Below are 18,341 nucleotides of genomic sequence, written 5' to 3'. Positions count from 1 at the left end.
ATGAAAGTTAATTTGTCAACTCAGCAAATGATTAACTTTTTTTTATGAATTGAAGTGGATTCCAGGTTTCCCCAGAAAGAAGCTCATTTTAATTCAATTGCTTTCTTGACTGGGAAGGCTAAGTCTAACTGCATTCTCTTTCACAGACATGGAGGCTAAATCCTAGGGCCCCTTGTCCTTTGGTGAATGGTCCCTCCACTGTCCTCAGACCCTCCTCAGTCAGCAAATCAGAAGGAATCAGTGTCATTGAAGACCAAAACAAAATAGAACCCAATAAAATTCAAAGTCTTACACGGGAAAATGTTTGTCTCCTGAGTAGGGATCAAGGCTTGGGAAAGATTTCTCTTGGACAGGCAAGGTTAAAAGAATTTTGTGAAACTCCCTATTTTGTGGCCCTCTGTTATAGATTACTTGGGGAGGGGCACCTGGGTGACTCAGTCGGTTAAGCGTTTGCCTTCGGCTCAGGTCATGATCTCGGGGGTCCTGAGATCGAGCCCTGTGTTGGGCTCCCTGCTCAGTGGGGATTCTGCTTCTCCTTCTCCCTCTGCCCCTCCCCCCCCGCTCAGGCTCGCTCTCTCTCTCTCAAATAAATAAATAATCTTTTTAAATAAATAATTTGGGGAAATATATATATTTACCCTTCTCCTAAGACTTCACCTTATCCATCCTTGGATATTTGATTTTGTTTTAGAGAGAAACCCAGAAAGTCCAATTCAAAAACAACAAATTGCATCAACACAGGCAGAGACTCCCCCCATTTTAATCTGTAAGAGCAGAAAAATTAGCTGAGTTTTGAAATTTCAGAACATTTGATCTGTTTGCATAGCAGAACTGAATAACTTTCTGATGAATTTGCACAAAGCAAAATCTGAATAAATAGTTTCAAACTAATAAGATTCCTTTAACAAGTCCCTCTCTCAAATTACCCAGATGATTGCTTAACATGTACTTACTTTTCAGAGATCAATTTAGTAGATAAAATATATTTTGTTCCAAAATTTCAAGTTAAACACTTGAGATGTAATGATACTGTAAGTCCTTAATTTCTCAATGGAATCCTTTTTTTTTTTTTTTTTAAGATGACAGCTTGGAGGCACCTGACTGGCTCAGTGGGTGGAGCATGTGACTCTTGATCTCAAGGTTGTGAGTTCAAGCCCCACTTTGGGGGTAGATTTACTTAAAAAAATAAAATCTTAAAAAAAAATAAGAGATGACAGCTTGGACCGGGATAACCTACACTTCCTTTTTCATAACCTTCTGTAACATGACAGGAAACACACAGCAAAGTGTAGCTGGATTTTCCTTTCATTCACTAATGTTTTTAGTAAGCCCCTCAGAAACCTCTGGAAAGCAGAGGAAGTTTCTCAATGGATATTTTTCTTTTCCACTCTTGCAAAGATCCTGTCAGCTGAATATTGCACGATTGAGGGGGCTTTATTTCTTTGTTTCCAGTTAAAATCTATTTGTCCAGATAGAGACACAGTGGCCCAGCAATAAAACTATGGCTGAAGTTTATGATCAGGAAGAGGGCAAACGCCACTTGTCAGCTAAAGAGCTTTGCTCACTGGAATGAATCATTGCATTTCTGAGGCGCAACTGAGTTGTCCAAGGGTTCATCAGTTTCTCTGATGATAAGAAACTTGGTCGTGTTGGCTAAAAGGGTGAGATGAGGAAGAACTGAATGAGAAAACTACGCTATGCCCTGAAATGTGATAATGGGATCTCCCTAGATTGATGCATAGTTTAACTTTCTTAATTATAACACAGAATAATTAAACATAGCAACCTCATAGACTACTCTCCTGCAAAACAGCTACATGAAAAACCCATCACCTCCCCTGCCCCACCCCCCCACCAAAAAAAGCAGTAGGAAGTTGTGATTTACAAAGAAATAAAAGTGGTTTGAACATTTTTGAAGTCAAGTTTAAGAAGCGAAATTGATCCAAGGCACATGGTGCATTTGAATCCTGTAAAAATAAAATCGGAGTAAAGCTATGTCCAAATTGGACAACTGGGAGGGGAAGTGGGGTAAGAGATTTTCCGGTTGAATCACCTGAATAGTTGTCTCAGTGTTTGTTTTGTGTGTAGCCACCACTCCCAAAGTAGCCTAGAATCCTAGAGTACAAAAGTTAGAGATGTCATCCCGTCCAGCACTGCCCGCAGTTGGAGAAGATCACAAGCTCAGATCCTAGGACTCCTCCTTATGAAACACTACCTGTAGGTTCTTATTTTGTGTAAGTCAGACTTTACAAGACAACCGTGTTCTGACAGAAATGTGGTTTAATATGGTCTTGAACACAAAGAATTTCTCTCTTATCTGGAAGACTTAGGAAACAAACCAATTAAATATACAGAGCCGTAGGAAGAACTATGTGATAAGCTCCGGAAGAATTCATCATTCAAGCTTGTCAGGGAGTGCATTTTCTCTCAAGTCAGAATCTCCCAATTCCAAAAGCCAATTACAAGCTACTTTTAAATCTAGAATGAGTCATTGGGTTCAATAGACAGACTCAAGTATCACTTAAAATCGGGCCTGCCTGCATGTAATAAACTTTGGATCTTGGCTGTGTGTTACCATAACGTCTCTGCCATCCTCATGGGGTGTGTCTTTGTGTGTGTGTGTGTGTGTCTGAAAATGAGTTCTGAAAATATTCCAAGTGAACATTTGTTTCAGACTTCCTGGAATAGCTAAGAATCCGCTATAATTATGCTTTGAACTTACATCCTCCAGTTTTCAACCTTTTCTTCATTGTTCACACGAAAGCCAGAGTCTTATTCATTTATTCATTAAGGAAATATTTATGGAGGGTTATTATGTTCCAAAACACTGCGTCAGGTGTTAACGATGTGAAGATAAAAGGGGCTTGAGAAGCGAAAGACTTGACCAAGGATTACCCACTCACCTATCCTGTCTGCCCAAGAGTCACTCGTGAGCTAGAAAGTACCTTATATTTCCTGTTGTAGCCAACATTCTGTCAAGATCAGATCTGTCCAAAAATGCCAGGTAACTGGATCTGACAGATAATTAGCTCAAATGTTCCTTTTTAGGATAATGTTGATAACAAATATAAAATAATGTTTAAAAATTAAATTAATAAAAATGATGTATACTAATTACCAAGTGGTTGCCCAGGGAAACCTGGATCAGGTCCATTTCCAGCCCCCCTTCAGGAATGACAGCATCTGTTTTGATGGTCTTTTTCCAGCCTCAACAGACACATCTGATTTGCTGATGTATTACCTGCATTCAGAATAGGGAGCTGCGCACTACTCTCATTCCCATTCCTTCTCAACTCATCTTAAACAAACAAACCAAAAAAGATTTATTTATTTATTTCAGAGACAGAGGGGCGGGAGGGGTAGAGGGAGAGGAGAGAGAGACTCCCAAGCAGACTCGGGGCTGAGCACGGAGTCTGACGCACGGCTCGATCCCACAACCCTGAGACCATGACCTGAGCTGAAACCAAGAGTCAGGTGCTCAGCTAGCTGTGTCACCCAGGCGCCCCTCAACTCATCTTCTTAAAAGATCAGATAATCTAGCGTATCAAGCACCAACTCTCATTCTTCAACAAAACAGTTCAAATGAGGCTAGTCCCCATTGTTTCAGCCACCTTGTGAAGGCTACATAAATAAGCTGAAGATATTCTGCATATGGCACGTTAATAATCTCAAGAGGGGATAACTTGTTCTAAGTCTTCGTGTCCACCACAGGAATCTCAAATCCTTTGTTAGGTTATACATTTGTGAATGGAGCATACCTGGCAATATATTCTGATGTTCAACCAAATGCAAATAGTCAAAGAAGTCACTTTGCTAGATATATAGATATCTCACCACGATTACAGCAACAAATGCATCTCTCTCTCTCTCGTTTTAACTCTACTCTGCGAATATAGTGATAACATTTCTGTTAGAGATGAATTCGTAATTTCCATTCCTTGGATTTGCATGTCAATCTGAATTATAAAATATAAATTTATCAGATGACTTACAGTATTAGAATTTTATCATGAAAACCAGTTAGCTGTGGAGTGGGTGGGTGTGTGTGTGGGGAGGGTGTGGAAAATCAGTAGACTTTCTTTCAGTTCCTACAGAGACATCTGTGTCTCAACTGGTTTTTGTTCCTTTTTTCACTTTTAATTTTTTAACTCTGATACTAATGGACATTCATGGAAAAGTATTAATATGTTTTTAAAAAGCTCAGTTTACCCTTAATATATAAATTATAATCATATATGGAATAGAAGACCTTAATTTGTAAGCATTTGAACACCTTACAACAAAGTTCCAGTAATACTTTGTCATTAATTCCACTTAAGTTTTTCTAATTCTAAAGAATTTTTCTAATTCAAAATACTTTGTCATTAATTCCTTTTAAAATCATAAAGAATTTTTATAATTAATTCAAATGTTCTTTCTTAGTGAATATTTATTAACTGTATTTATTTACTGAAAGCTAACTCTAGCATAAAGTACCTGTATAAACAGTTTATCCAATAGAACACAATGTCGTTGATCACATTTTCAGTATTTCATTTTGCCTATTAAGAGCCCAAACCATGACATTCAGTTTTTTAGACAATGTCACCACTTGGCACAGAAGTCTACACGAGAGCTTGTTTCATTTGCCATTTATTCCAATAACTTGACAACAATTATTTGCCACTAACTCTTACAGTATTTGTACAGGTACGTTCAAGCTAAAATACCGCTAAAAAATTCCAACGCACATGCGATTCAATATATTTACATAATAACATATTTATTATAAAACCTGTGACTCTAAGCACTTTATAGGATGTGAATACAGGAGTCACTCTACCCTCTAAGGAAACATAGCCACATCTGAGAGAGAAGATGCTGCGGACAAGAGTCCTGTGTTCAATTCAGGTGAAGCGGGTTGGCTACTCGGACCGCTCAGGCATGCTACTGTGCATCCTGGAATCGCTCGGTAGCTCAGTTCACACGAAAGAGCAGCAGAGTTTCAAGTACAAGCCCTTAGCACCCAAGAGACCCGCAGCACGGGCAGAACACACTGTTATGCGGCAGGTGGGCTCTGGTTTAAGCAAAGTCGATATTGAAAACCCAAACATACAAAAACCAATGAATTGGAGGGATGACTTGTATTATAAAATGGTTTTCTGCTTTATAAAACGATTCACAAGTTTCCTCCAAGTGGCAGCTCCCCTAATGCATTGAAAATACAATTTGACTTACAAAATTTCAGTTTACACGTGACTTTTTGCACAACCATTGTGAGAAGCAAAGTAAGCCTATATACAGTACTGAATTTTCTCTCTCAGGATCTAGGTGAGTGTCTTATCATAGTACTGGTAAAGGACACTTAAGCCAAAATGTTACCTTTTAAGCCACTGAAATATAAAGCAAATACTGCCTCTAAAACATGGCTATTCCAGAAAATTTAAGTACGTTTGTGATTTTGTATTTACAATTTTGGGATTCATCTTTATAATGTAGATCTTTAGATAGCCCAAGTCTGTAGCTATCTTGAGGCCATAATATTGGGCCCTATCCTGCAGAAATTTGTTTTATTTTTGTGGGGTCTTCCCCCTTTTTAGCTGCGTAATTTTAAAGAGATGTTAATGGTGGTTACACTGTAGCTAGTCTATTTATGACGTCTTACTCTTATACTTCATTGCACAGAATCACCTTTAAAAATCCAACTTCCTGCATTTCTTTACTGTTCCCACTGTTGACTCTGGGTGATTGTCATTCAAATAAGGTTCTTCTTTATTAGCTGTAAGCTCCCTGGCGGGGGGGGGTTGGGGGGTTGGGGGGGCAGAGATCCTGTCTATCTCTGTGCCCCCCCCCCCAGCACACATCATAGAGCCTGGCACCTAGGAAGCAAGCATTCAATAAATATTTATTGGACGAATGAATGAATGAAGAAATGATTGAATTGGGAGAATCGTCTGGAAAGCTTTCTTCACTCTAGCATCCAATCCAGTATGTTTCTGGAATGTGTACAATCAAAATGAATTTCCAGTCTTAAAAATCACAGAACCTCTCTCTTGTTCCCTATACGGGTTGTTTGGTTTTTTTTTTTTTTTTTAGAATCCATTAAAATATGGAGCCCTTGATGACATGGAAATATTTAGAAAAATTAAATCTCCTTAGAGGTCAGAGGGCAAAGCAGAGGAATTTGAAGAGTCATTTCCTTACTCACCAACTGCTGGAGGGAACAAAAAAGGCACACAGATTGACTAAAGTCCAAAACCAAATCAAACTTGGCAGTTGTGTCCCGACTGAGAAATAGTACTTTTGAATGTTTCAATACAAACTTAGCCACAGGTATACTCAGAAACAATGAAAGCAAATCACTAAGAGCTAGAATCGAAGGAAATTACCATTTGCCATTTGTAGGGCCAGACACACAGATCTGTTCCAGGCAGGGCAGGGGGAGATCACACTCTGTTGGCTGGAACCATTTCGCTGTGCTGATGCTCATACCCATTACAGGTTGCATAGGAAATAAAAGTGAAATAGCAAACTCCAGCTGTAGGAGATAAAAACAAAATCCTACAATAAAATAGCACTTGAGTGGATAAAGCAAAATAATATAGTCGGTGGGGATGCTAGTAAGTTAATAAACATAAAAGTGTTTGTGATTGCGTTAGGAAATAAAGCTTCAGAGTATATGGTGAATGAGGCCTTTTAAATGAAATGGTCTGAACCACATTCAAACAATTTCATCTTAAAACCTAATACAAATGAAGTAAAAATCTAAAGAACATGAGACTCTGGATTTGCACCGTAAGTACTAAATGAGAGAGTGTATGAATCTGAGTTCTTCCAGGAGGCCTCTTAAAAATCATGTAACTACATGAATATTAAGCTATCTCTGTTTAAGATCAATGAAATGGGTTTTTCTGTGGATAATGGAATGACTTTCAGGTGAATGAGAACAAACCCTGACGTGGAGTCACTACATCAGTAGTTCTAGTTAGATGTATAAACTTAAAAACTATCTTAACAGGATATGTATCCTAATTTGCCTTTATAATCACTTCCCAAAATACCTACCTCTGTATTCTGTGTTTATCATTGCACCAAATGAAAGCAGCCACAAGAAGATTTTTGAAACTCTTTTATATATATGTATTATATATATAACACACACACACACACACACACGTATATGTATATGTATATACTTCACTCAAAGAGGAGGTGGTTTTTCCGGGAGCTGTCTCCAAGTTCAGTTAGCATAATATTCTCCCTCCTCTTCTATGAAATGTAAATCTCACTACATTAACTTTCTTGTAGATCATTTCGGGCCACCATTCTTGACTTTGATCTAATGGATTTGAATAGGAATTATGATCTCTAATCAAAGAGTGAACATGTTAGCTTGTCACTGTAGATATTCAGAGGTTTGTCAAGGGCATTTTTCTCCCCGAATGCCCTTTACATTTAAATATACACAATTAACTTCTATTGTTAAAAAAAAAAGATTTTGCACCAGTAGTTCTTAATCCAAATCATTTGGACTTAAGTAATTTCTAATTGAAAACCTATCACATGAATTGTTTATAGTGACAGACAATATACTCTTAGTCATTTTAAAGCTTTAAAAGTAAGTTATCAGGATCCACTTCAATCTCCACATGATAATAAAGGATTATTATGTGCAGTAACCTATTTATGAAAAGGAAACAGTGTGCTTCTTTCAGACACCATCAATTGCTTTAATAAGGAATTGAAAAGCTGGACTACTTTATATGCAGATCACCATCCCAGTTGCATAAGGATTTACAATAGACAAAACAAAACTATTTTTTGTTGTAAAGAAGGGCTGTTTGTTTAAATAGCACAATAATGTTTGCATCTAAAAATTGTTTACAGGCTAATAAGCCTTCATAAATGTTATATAGACTTGGTTAGTTAAAATCATTCTAATGCTAAGACCAAAACGAAAGGCTTGCTTGAGCTGACAGGGAAGAATTCAAGTAACACATGCCTAAAGAAGGCAGATGAGAAAAGACGCTTCCTTTCTTGGTTTAGGTACTTTTTAATTGATTTGGAGATGCAAAGAGTATGTGATCTGATAGCACCCCATTAACGCTTCAATAAATGTAAGCGGAAAACGCTGCCTTCTCGGAAAATGTGAAAATTGAGGATTCGGAGCCTAATCTTTAATCCTAAAAGAAATAGAAAGTGATGTACACATTTGTCTCTGCTGCCTTGAATTTGCAGAGAACTTACTTGGGATGTTTTAATCTCACCTTTGAAGGGGTTCCTTCAAGGTATTTAATGGCTCATATGTCTTTATTAAATGAGGTGTGTGGCGGCCTCTACTGGTGTGTGTTTATAGAAAATGTTTCAATAGGCAGAAAAAATATTAATTTCAATTAAAAAGTTAGAAATACAGACTCTGTCATTTAAATATATAAAAATATCTAATTTAATGCAGAAAAAATATATTACAAGTTGTGTAATGCACTCTTAATTAGGAAAATAATCTAAAACACTGACCATGTTAGTGTAAAATAATGATTTACGGAAGGGCATTAATTGTTCAATTCACTCTGAGATTGGGTTAAATATCTTTTATTAATGAATTACTAATCCCGACTGAGGCAGCTTCTTACCTCTAGTCCACTGTTAAATCCGCTTAGTTGACTTAAATAAAATCACTTGGAACAAACCCAGAGGAAAGGAAATATTTTACAGTTAAATCTCTAAAGTCCTACAACTAGAATCATTTGATGACAGGCTGGTTTCTATAACTCAAGCAAACTGTATGTTGACTTAATATAGTTGACATTTTGATCTATTTTACAATGTTTTTAATTTCAAAAATACAACACATTAAAATATGTTCAATTTATCAAAGCTAAAAGCAACACTTAAGTAATGTACTTAAAGTGCAAAGGCACTTTAACACAAAGAAGTGATGCCTAGTGGCTATACTTGGTAACTGAAGACGGAAATACCATATATCATTATTTACAAAAGAATTTATGGTCTCAAAAGATCTTTGGAGATCTTCTACAAAATATGCTAAATATTCATTTTTACGTGAAAAGTCTGCTTACTCTGTCTTCATTCACTATAATCTCCTCTTCCCATTCCCACACTGGAAAAATAAAAGAAGAAAAAAGAAACAAAACCATAAACAAAATATATGAACAAAATGCACTGTAGAAACACTCATGTTCACTGATGATTCCTAAGGAGAGAACTGGGGGGAAGGGGAGGAGGAAGAGAGGGTGGGGTGCGGGGAAGCAAGAGAGAAATAATTTAAAGGAAAACTTGGAAAAGCAGTATCATTGCTTCGCCCCATCCCCCAAGCATGTTCACAGTCCCCCACTGACGCTGAGGGAGGGAGAACACAAACACACACAAAAGCAAATGTAGTGCTTCCAACAGTGCGGAGCTGCAGCCCTTCACAGCTGACTGATTGCAGTTTGTTTTTCCAGAACTTCGAGGTAGTCTGGTTCTGATTGCGGCTTAGCTTGCAGTAAAGGGTGGTCGGGTTTTGACTGCCCCACAAAGCATTTCCTGGGAGTTCCGTATAAAACGGTTTTATTGATTCTGTCTTGGTTTTGGCGTCGAGATTCGTACGAAGGGGCGAACTGCCTTTTAGGTAAGGTACAAAAGTTATAGTGGACTAGTCCTGCACTGGGAAGTTCCTTGACTCGCTCTGCGATATTCTGATACAGCAGCTCGGGCTCTCTTGGCGTGGCTTGCTTTTCGAGCAACTCAGTGGCACTTATCGTGTAAGCCAGCGTGGCCGGCTCTTCTTTCTTCTCCTCCAGGTTGCCATAGCTGAAGTCTTGCAGGTTTCGGTAATAGGCTACCGGGTCTCCCTCCTTCTGCATGTAGATCGGGTTTTGGCACATCTGCCCCACAGGTGGGGGGATATAGTTGTAGACGTGGCCGTCCGTTTTATCCTGAGCCTCGGTATTGTAAGACCCATACTGTAGCTGGAAGGAGCTGACATCTAGGTTGTTGGCACTCCGCGGCACACTGGGCACCCCCTTTCTGCGCTTCAGGACAAAGACGAATAAGCCAGCCCCAAAACAGACAGATAAGATAAAGACAACAAGCAATCCTAAAATTAAGACGGAAAGTGGAACTTCAGTGTGGAGCTCTGGGTAGGAACTGGGAGACACACTAAGTGACCGAGGAGTGTCTGTGTTGTGATTTATGGACAAAACGGTTCCGTCTGACAAGTTGGGGCTGTCGGGACAGATAGCTTCCCTCCCCAGAAACTTCAGGATCTCCCCGGCATGCTTTGCAGGAGATTCGCAGGTCACCTCATTGATGATGACGGGGGAATTGGCATGTTCTGTCCAGTCCTTTAGCCCCATGATGTCACAGGTGCAGTCCCATGGGTTCTCTTGCAGATCTATCTGGATAAACGCCGGAAGCTGATCCAGAACCCCTTTCACAGGCAGGTGAGAAAAATGGTTGTTTCTCAGATTCAGCCTGGTGAGGGCCGTTCCCCCAAATATATTATCGGGTAGGGAGCGCAGCAGGTTGTTATTCAGAAACAGTAGCTGTAGGTTAATCAAAGCATCAAAGGTCAGTGGCTTAATCTCCTTGATGACATTATATTCTAAATAGAGATACTGCAAGCTCTGCAGTCCATCAAACATAGAAGGATACAGCACTTCAAGGTAATTGCCATTCAGGTAAAGTCTGCGTAAACTGGTCAGGTTTGTGAAGGCACCTTCCTGAATGACTGCAATCCTGTTGTTTCCTAAATGCAACAAGTCCAAAGAACTGTATTCTAAGAGGTCATTCTTATAGACAGTTTGAAGATAGTTCCCTGTCAGGTAGAGCTTCTTTGGACTGGTAGGTTTGGGCTGCAGGTCGGAGATATTCGTGAACTTCCTTTCTTGGCAATTTACGTTTAGACCATTGTCTGAGCTCTGAGAGGTACAGACACAGCTGCTGGGGCAGGTGAGGGGCACGGGGGACTTGGTCTGGTACACCATGATCGGCCCAAAGCTCTGCCTGTCCTTTGACACGGTGACCCGGGGAGTCGGGCGATTTCTCATTTTGGGGGCCCGGCTGGCTTTGGGAGCCCTGGTTGGGTTGAGAGCGGGATTCATGGTGGGCGACAGCCTTTGGACGTGCGTGTCTGCATGGCTGCCCCTCTGACCGGAGTCGCCGGTACTTTTTCTGGGACAGAGATCTTGCCTGGTCAGCTGGGTCACATCTTTCCCATGCAGTCGAAAGGGAGTTTCACAGACAATCTCCCCGACAAACACAGTTATGGTGTCCAGCCAAGCCTTGAGAGGAAGTAAGTCACAAGTGCAATTCCATGGGTTCTCCTCCAGCTGGATCTCCATGATCCCTCCAATGTGCTCAAGGACGCCAGCGAAAGGCATCACTTTCAGCCTGTTCCCTCTCAGGTCTAAGTGGGTCAGCAGGACGAAGCGGAACACATTGCTGGGCAGCGACAGCAGAAGGTTGTCATTCAGGATGAGCACTTTGAGCTTATTCAGTTTGCTGAACGCCCCTGCCTCGATGGCACTGATGTAATTGTAGTCGGCCTGGAGGTACTCGAGGTTCTCCAGGCCCAGGAAGGTGTCTTCCCTCAGCACCTCGAGCTTGTTGTTGTTGAGGTGCAGTCTCTTGAGGGTTTTCAGGCCGCTGAACGCCCCGGTTCGGATCTCCTGCAGCCCGTTGTTGCCCAGGTGGAGAGTCACGGCGTTGGAGTAATTGACGAACTCGTTAGGGTACAGTCTCGTCAGGAGGTTTCCATTGAGGAAAAGCTGATAGATTCGATACTGGGGCGGCTGGAGCAGGCTGACAGTTGTAAATCCTTTGTTTTCGCAGTTAATATTCAGGACGTTTTCCTTCTCTTCACACAGGCAGCGGATCTTGCAAATGTCTTTGGCAGTTTTGCGGCTCTCCGTCTGTAAGATCCCGGCCACGGTTAACACACTGAGGAACCAAACGCCGCTCAGCATCTTTAGGCACCGTCGGTGTCAGTTCAGGTACCTACAGGCAAACCTTGGGGAAGGGTGCCGGGGAGAGAGAAGGATGCGGGGGAGAGAGAAACAAGGAAGCCCGATTAAAATGGCAAAGCAAGGGGGCGGAGTGGGAGGCAGGGAGAATGCGGGGAGTGGGCAACGCGGCAGAATGAAATCACTGCGTTTCTCAAAGCGGTTTCTTCTCTCCTCGCCCTCCCCCTCCCCCCGGCCCCCGCCAGCCCACCCACTCGCGCGTCCCGGAGCACACATGCTTGCACCTGATTTCCCGGCGGGTCGCAGCCAGCCGCGGAGTCATTAGTAATCGAGTTGTCCTACTAAATCCAGCCCATCACCTCCTCCCCTGGGGTATCTTGAAGAGATCTCGGGCGGCTCGCCCGTCTTAGGCTCGCAGCAGAAATTGCTTTACTTTTTTTTTTTTTTAACTGCGCAAAAAGGGGGTGGGAAAATCAGGGGACTGGCGGTGGGGGAGGGGGAGAGGATGGAAGAGCAAAGACAGCGCGGGGTGGGGGTTACTCACACATCAGGAGAAGACGGGACCCCTCTCCTCTGCAGTCCGCCAGTAGTTTAGCATCTTCGGAAAGAGAAGAAGAGCAAGGTAAAAAGAAGACGCCGCTTCCGGGGGGGATGCCCTGCTTTCTGCCGGCGGATTTAATTTGGCTGGGGGTGGGGGGTGGTGCGCAGAAATTAAAAATCCGGGAGGCCGCAGGGGAGGAGAGGAGGGCGCGAGCGGCGGGAGGCCGAGTCGACGGGGACCCGGGGGTGCGACTGCGTAGGGAGGTCGGGGAGCCGGGCGGCGGGCGGCGGGAGGCGGCGGCAGCGGCAGCGGCAGCGGCGGCGGCGGCTGAGCCTGGGCGCGCGCTTCCAATCCGGTGGCGGCGGCAGCAGTGCGCCGAGCAGTTTGAATTTGAGAGGTTTTGCAGGCTCCCCCGGACAGGGCTAGGGTGACGTCACGCGGGGAGGGGGCAGGCGGTGGATCGAGGGCGCGCGGTGGGGGAGGGAGGGGCAGATGCTTCCCTTCCCTGCGAGTGGCTTTGCAAAGCTCAAATCCGGGCTGCGTCAGTTGAATCTGAACTACTCCACCTCCCACCCGGCGGGCGGCGGGCGAAGCTCCTGGAGGGGGATTCTCCAGGAGGGGCCCCGCGAAGGGCCTGGGACTCCTCCGGCCTCGCCTCGGGCGCCTTCGAGTGGTTTCTCCCACCTGCCACTCCCTCCGGGCCATTCCAGTGGGGTCTCATGCCACATTCCCAAGCGGAGGTCCAGATCTTCCCGGGGAGAGGGGTGCGTGGATGTGTGCGTGCGTGTGTGTCTGTGTGTGTGTGTGTGCGCGCGCGCGCAGGAGATGTGCCTCTTAGCCACAGGCCTGGGGCCCGCCTGCCAGCCTTCTAGCTCGTGTGCTCTGATGCTCCTGGTGCCGAGTGGGGTGTGTGCCCGCTCCAGAGCGCCTGTGTAGGAGGGGACCTGTGCTTTTACATACAGAGCTTTTTTTTCAGTGCGGAGAGAATTACTTTCTGGGGGGGTGACTGGCCAAACAGATATTTGCCTGGATTCTGAGAGCCAGCTCAACGTTAGAGAGAAACCACAACAACCCCCCCCCCCCGCCGCCCCTTGAGACTTAGCCAGATAATGAAGTTTAAACGTGTGCTTTTCGCCTGCAGGAAGGAGGAGTGGGCGTCAGAAAGGCACTGCCAGGCTGAGCCTCACTGGCGCGGTGTGGGAGCCCAGGAGTGGGAGCCCACGGAGGGGGCCTAAGCCTCCAGGCAGCATTATGAACTGCCAGGTGTGCGGTTTTTGCCTTCATTATCTTGCTCCTCCTGAATTCTCTTAAGGTCCCCTGGAACCAGGTGTCTCCCAGCGGGGAGTCCATCTGCAAGATGTGAAGGTCTGCTGTTGCCTGGAAGGGCCAGGCGCAGCCTCTGGTGAGGCAGGAAAAGGAGGCAATGGAAGAGAAGGGGGCAAAGGAATGGACCGAGGATGCGCCTGTCCCACCAAATACTTAAACTTGCTTTCCCCGCCTCTTCAGTCCCAGTCTGCTTCAGACCGAGTTGACACAGGGTCCCACTGCTGGGCCACATTTGGAATAGAGACAATCCCACTGGCAAAATGAGCTGCCTGAGAACGGAAAGCCCCCCACTTCTCCCCTCCTGCCTCCCTGGTAAGCTCAGGCTTTAGGAGTGTTCCGCCCGCAGGGGCTCTTTCGTCCTGGAGAAGGGCTCTGATAGTTTACAGACTTAGGCACTAAGGAAACCTGTGGCTCTGGCAGCCTCCTCCAGACTGTTCCTCAGGCTTTCACCTTGCCCTCTCCTTTTTCTTCGGGGAAGAACCTTGGACCAGACATCGTGAGACCCCTCCCCATCCTGTAATTCTTGCTTGGGCTTGGACAAGATCCTTTCCTTCTGGGGCCTCAAATTTCCCTTCTCTGTGCCAAAGGGCGGCACTGAGCTGAGCTGTCCTCGGAGTGGGAGGGGCAGCCGGGTGATGGCCTCCCCACTCTCTATTGCAACTGCATCATTAGATACAGAGTGATGCAGTGCACGATTAAGCTTCCTTTCACAGCAAAGGGGCATTTGTTCCTCCATATTTCTAAATATTAAATAGACATAGTTCCTAGAGAGATGTGGCTTATTCGTTGTCATTCATTTAACAAGCATTTATTAATTAGGTTAATATTTCACGGAAGCAGAAGCCAACATGAGAGCTGGACAAGACCTTTGCAGTCAGATTCATTTTATAGATGAGGACATTCCTCCACCAGGAGAAGTGCTGACTTGCTTAAGTTCAAGAATCTATAAAATGAGAAACAGAACCCAGGGATTCCTGGTCCAGGAGCTTTCCCCAAAGCTCACTACTGCTTGGTGTGAATTGGAGAACTATCTGCCTAAACTTAAATAATTGGTGGTGGTGTCTTACCTTTAAATGTGTGCTTTTTAAAAAATGGTATTTGAAAGTGAAATATCAAATATTAGTTTTAGTTCGCAAATAATTTCCTGCAAGACACTGATGACGCTGTCAATACTCCCTGAGCACAGAAACTATTAAGAATTTCAGAGAGAGAGAGACAGAGAAAGGGGTAGATAGATGGGGGGCAGCTGGCGGAGCTTGAAATCCGTGAAAATTAGTACAGAGTGAAGGAAAGGCGGTGGTAAGCTGGCGGGAGTGGGGGGCGACACTGGGAACCCGGAGATGGTGTGACAGATCTTCCTTCCACGGTTAGCTTCCGACACGGGTCGGTGCATTCTCCCACCACTCCTCAGCCTCCACAGCCGCTTTCCCCAAGCACAGTTACTGGGATCGAATGAGCCTCAGCCCGGAAAAAGCACTTTAAGTAAGTTTCATTTGGCGCGGCGTCTCGGGGAGAACCGCCGCGGCACCCCGCTAGGGAGAGCGGGCTTTTACGGTGGCGGAAAGGTTTTGGGGGAACTGGGAGCCCTAGGGAGGCAGAGGCGGACGCTAAAATAAGGCAAACCCTCCCTCTCCTCGTTGGGGCGAGGGAGGCAGAAGCGGGGACTCCGTCGCCTCGATCTCCCGCGCATCTGAGTAGAGCCCGGCTCGGGTCGCCGGTGCTTCCACAGGGCGCGGGGAGGGCCGGCGGGATTACAGCCTGCGCCGCCCGGCCGCCCGCCAGGCCTCGAGAGGGGTTAACGGGAGTCCGGCGGGCCTGCCGGGGAGGGGTGTCAGCCTCCCGCCCGCCCTTCTCGCCCCCTCCCCCCCAATCCCGGCAGGTACGGTTCCCGGAGCGCGCTTCCGGCGGCCAGCGGGCCAGGCCATTCCCGGCTCTCCGGGCACCGGGCACCGACCGCCGACCACTAGCTCGGCCCTCCTCGCCCTCCCCTGGGCTGCCGGACGCCTGGTGCCCGGCGCCGGGGCCCACAGCCGCGACGGCCACGCGCGCTGCCTTCGCCCCGGCGAGCGTTCTTCCCGGGACCGGCGGCTCGCAGCCGGCACACGGGGCCCGCCCGGCCGGCGGTAGCCCGCGGGGCTGCACGACCGCCCCGAGCCCGACCACGCCCGCGCGGGCTGCCTCGGAGCGAGCGAGCCCGGGCGGGCGGGGGCGGCCACCGAGGGCGGCCGGCGGATCGCGCCCCGGCTTCCCGCACCCGGTCCCCCCCACCCCCCGCCTCCACGAGGGGAGGCGGCCGGGAAAGGCAGGGGGCTGAGCGCCGCGTTCCCGAGTGCTGTGAACTTACCCGGCAAGCGCGCCACCCGCAGCTTCCCCCGGAGACGCCTGCAGCATCGGCCAGCCGGGAGGCGAGGGAGCCGGCACAGCCTCGGACCGGCGCGCCCGGGAGCGTGGGGTCACGGCGGCGAGCGCGGGCGGCGCCCCCAAGGGCAGGCAGATCCCCACTGGAGCGGCTCGCCACCGGGCACCGCTTCTGGCAGGAAGCAGGGAGGGAGCCGAGAGGGAGGAGGGGAAGAACGGGGGCGGGGGGGGGGTAGGGACGGCCGCCCCTCTCCCGCACTTATCAATCACCCTGCAGATCAAATGTCCCCGCCGTGCCCCTGGGAGGGGGATGTAGCAGCCCACAAAGAAGCCGCCGCTCCATTTCTCTGACGAGCGCAGTGGCGCGCTGCTCACGCCTCTCGGCCCCTCTCGCCTGGAACTCTGCCCAGCCCTTGCAGCTCCTACCGGGGGCTGCAGCTCGGACTCGGTCAAGTGAAATGAGGATGGCACTCGGTCGGTACCAAATCCCAGGGGAGACTGAGACCACTGGGGGGAAGTTCCGGACAAGTGAAGAAGCAGCCAGCCCTCCGAGCTGGACGCCCTCCGGGAAGGCTGCCTCCCCCAACTAGTAAGCGCCCAATCACTGGAGTTCGCAGGCAGATATATAAGGACCTCCTACGAGGACGGTAAACAAGGAATTTCCATATAATATGGAGCTAAAGCTAGACTTGGGCAACGGTGTTAACAGAAGCAAGCGCTTAGCAGGGTGCCAGCCCGTGTTCATTTGATTCTTTTAATTCTTCGCGACGTTGCCCGGATTGGCTGGAGCGTACTTTTGGCCATCCCCGCCCCTTCCTTTTCCTCCTTTTCCCCCCCTCTTATTAGTAGTCCAGGTGGTGGCGGCGATTCGACTACAGGAAGGCCCTCAGGGAAAGAGTCACTGTGGTTCAAGAGGGAGGTGCGGTTGCAGTTTCCCTCAAGACCTGCCTTCCCGGGGTATTGGGCATAAACTTGCAGTTGTGTTCATTTCAGGCAGGATTAGGGAGTTTATTTGGAAGGCACCAACACATCTCCCCCTCGATCCTAGAGGAAGGGGGCCTGCATGAACGCCGTCACTGCCTCCAGTCCTTCTTGTACCCCCGTCCAGAGTCGGTAAAACCCCCAGCTGTTCGTAATCAGCCCCAGTGTGATGATGGGGAAGAGGGGGGTGGACGATGAGCAGGGCCCCAAGTTAGAGCAAACATGAGCTCTCCTGCTAATGACTCTGCTTTGGGGTCTGTGTGTTTTCAAGGTTATTTCCTCTACAATGAAGCCAGGTTCTCACAGCACTGACTTCCACCCCATTCTTGTCCTTCCCAGGGGGAATCTTTTGTGCTTCCTCATTCTCTTGGCTTTCTTTTCATAATGGTTTTCTAAGGAGACCATGCTGGGCCTTTTGAAAAGAAAATTACTGATAATCGTATATTGTGACTATAAGTAAAGTTTACTTTCGGAATAGTCCAAAGAATTATCTTTTATAATCGTAGCTCTGAGGTTTTAAGGATCATTGCTGCTCCTTTCACTTCATTCCTGAAAAAGACTTTTTGAGATTTCCCTGCCATTCAGATCATGTGCACAGGGGCAGACTCTTTACCGTTACGTACTCAGAAACATTACCCTGTTTTATTAATGTCCTTATTTGTGCAAAATACTAACCGCACTGTTTGCTACGGACTATTTAGCTGTGGTCTGGGCACATCATAATATTACTAACTAGGAAAAGTTATGCTGTGTCCTCTGTGTCTTTACCTCATTTCTGACTGTGCCATCTTTTCTTGTAGTTGTTTAATGGGTGCTATAAACAACCACAAAACACAGAGCTGAGAGGCTATTCAAAGGCAGAAATAATGAGACAGTCATGCTGGAAAAAGGACACCGTTTACTGAGAAGGGTGATGTGTCTCCGACCAAAGGAAACACACATACAAAAGCAGTAACTTGTGTACAGATGAGATGAGGAACACAGTATCAATGATAAAAACCAACATTTTATTTTTGATCCGGTAGAAACATGTAAAATATGGCATGCATCAATTTTAATTAGCCTTGGAAGCAAGGCTAACGTGTTTACCAGCGCTCAGAAAAGCATTCAGCAGCCTGTCTTTCCACACGGGACCATACCGATGGTAAGATAAAAGGAGAAAGAGCAGACTTCTCTTTTCATCAGCATAC

At 46.3% G+C, this 18,341-nt stretch overlaps 1 protein-coding gene across 2 annotated transcripts; it reads right to left on the bottom strand.

The window, feature by feature from the left end:
- Positions 1 to 4,633: 4,633 nt before the first annotated feature.
- SLITRK2 (SLIT and NTRK like family member 2) lies at positions 4,634 to 16,745 on the bottom strand. 2 transcript variants are annotated; one of them, XM_054509441.2, is made up of 4 exons: positions 16,157 to 16,745; positions 12,490 to 12,543; positions 12,230 to 12,394; positions 4,634 to 11,991 (listed from the first exon to the last, which is right to left on the bottom strand). In XM_054509441.2, exon 4 carries the CDS (start codon positions 11,946 to 11,948, stop codon positions 9,411 to 9,413), a length of 2,538 nt encoding a protein of 845 aa, XP_054365416.1. In that variant the 5' UTR covers positions 11,949 to 11,991; positions 12,230 to 12,394; positions 12,490 to 12,543; positions 16,157 to 16,745; the 3' UTR covers positions 4,634 to 9,410. The 2 variants fall into 2 exon arrangements, with proteins under 2 accessions (XP_054365416.1, XP_045739374.1); XM_045883418.3 differs by lacking the exon at positions 12,230 to 12,394 and having other exon boundaries at positions 4,635 to 11,991.
- Positions 16,746 to 18,341: the final 1,596 nt, after the last annotated feature.

This window comes from Mirounga angustirostris, unplaced genomic scaffold, assembly GCF_029215605.1.
Source record: "Mirounga angustirostris isolate CCGP_5_RB_7025 unplaced genomic scaffold, mMirAng1.0.hap1 SCAF_11, whole genome shotgun sequence".
Lineage (NCBI taxonomy): Eukaryota > Metazoa > Chordata > Mammalia > Carnivora > Phocidae > Mirounga > Mirounga angustirostris.
Note: the sequence above shows the minus strand (reverse complement) of the source record. Positions and strands in the feature narration are given on the sequence as shown.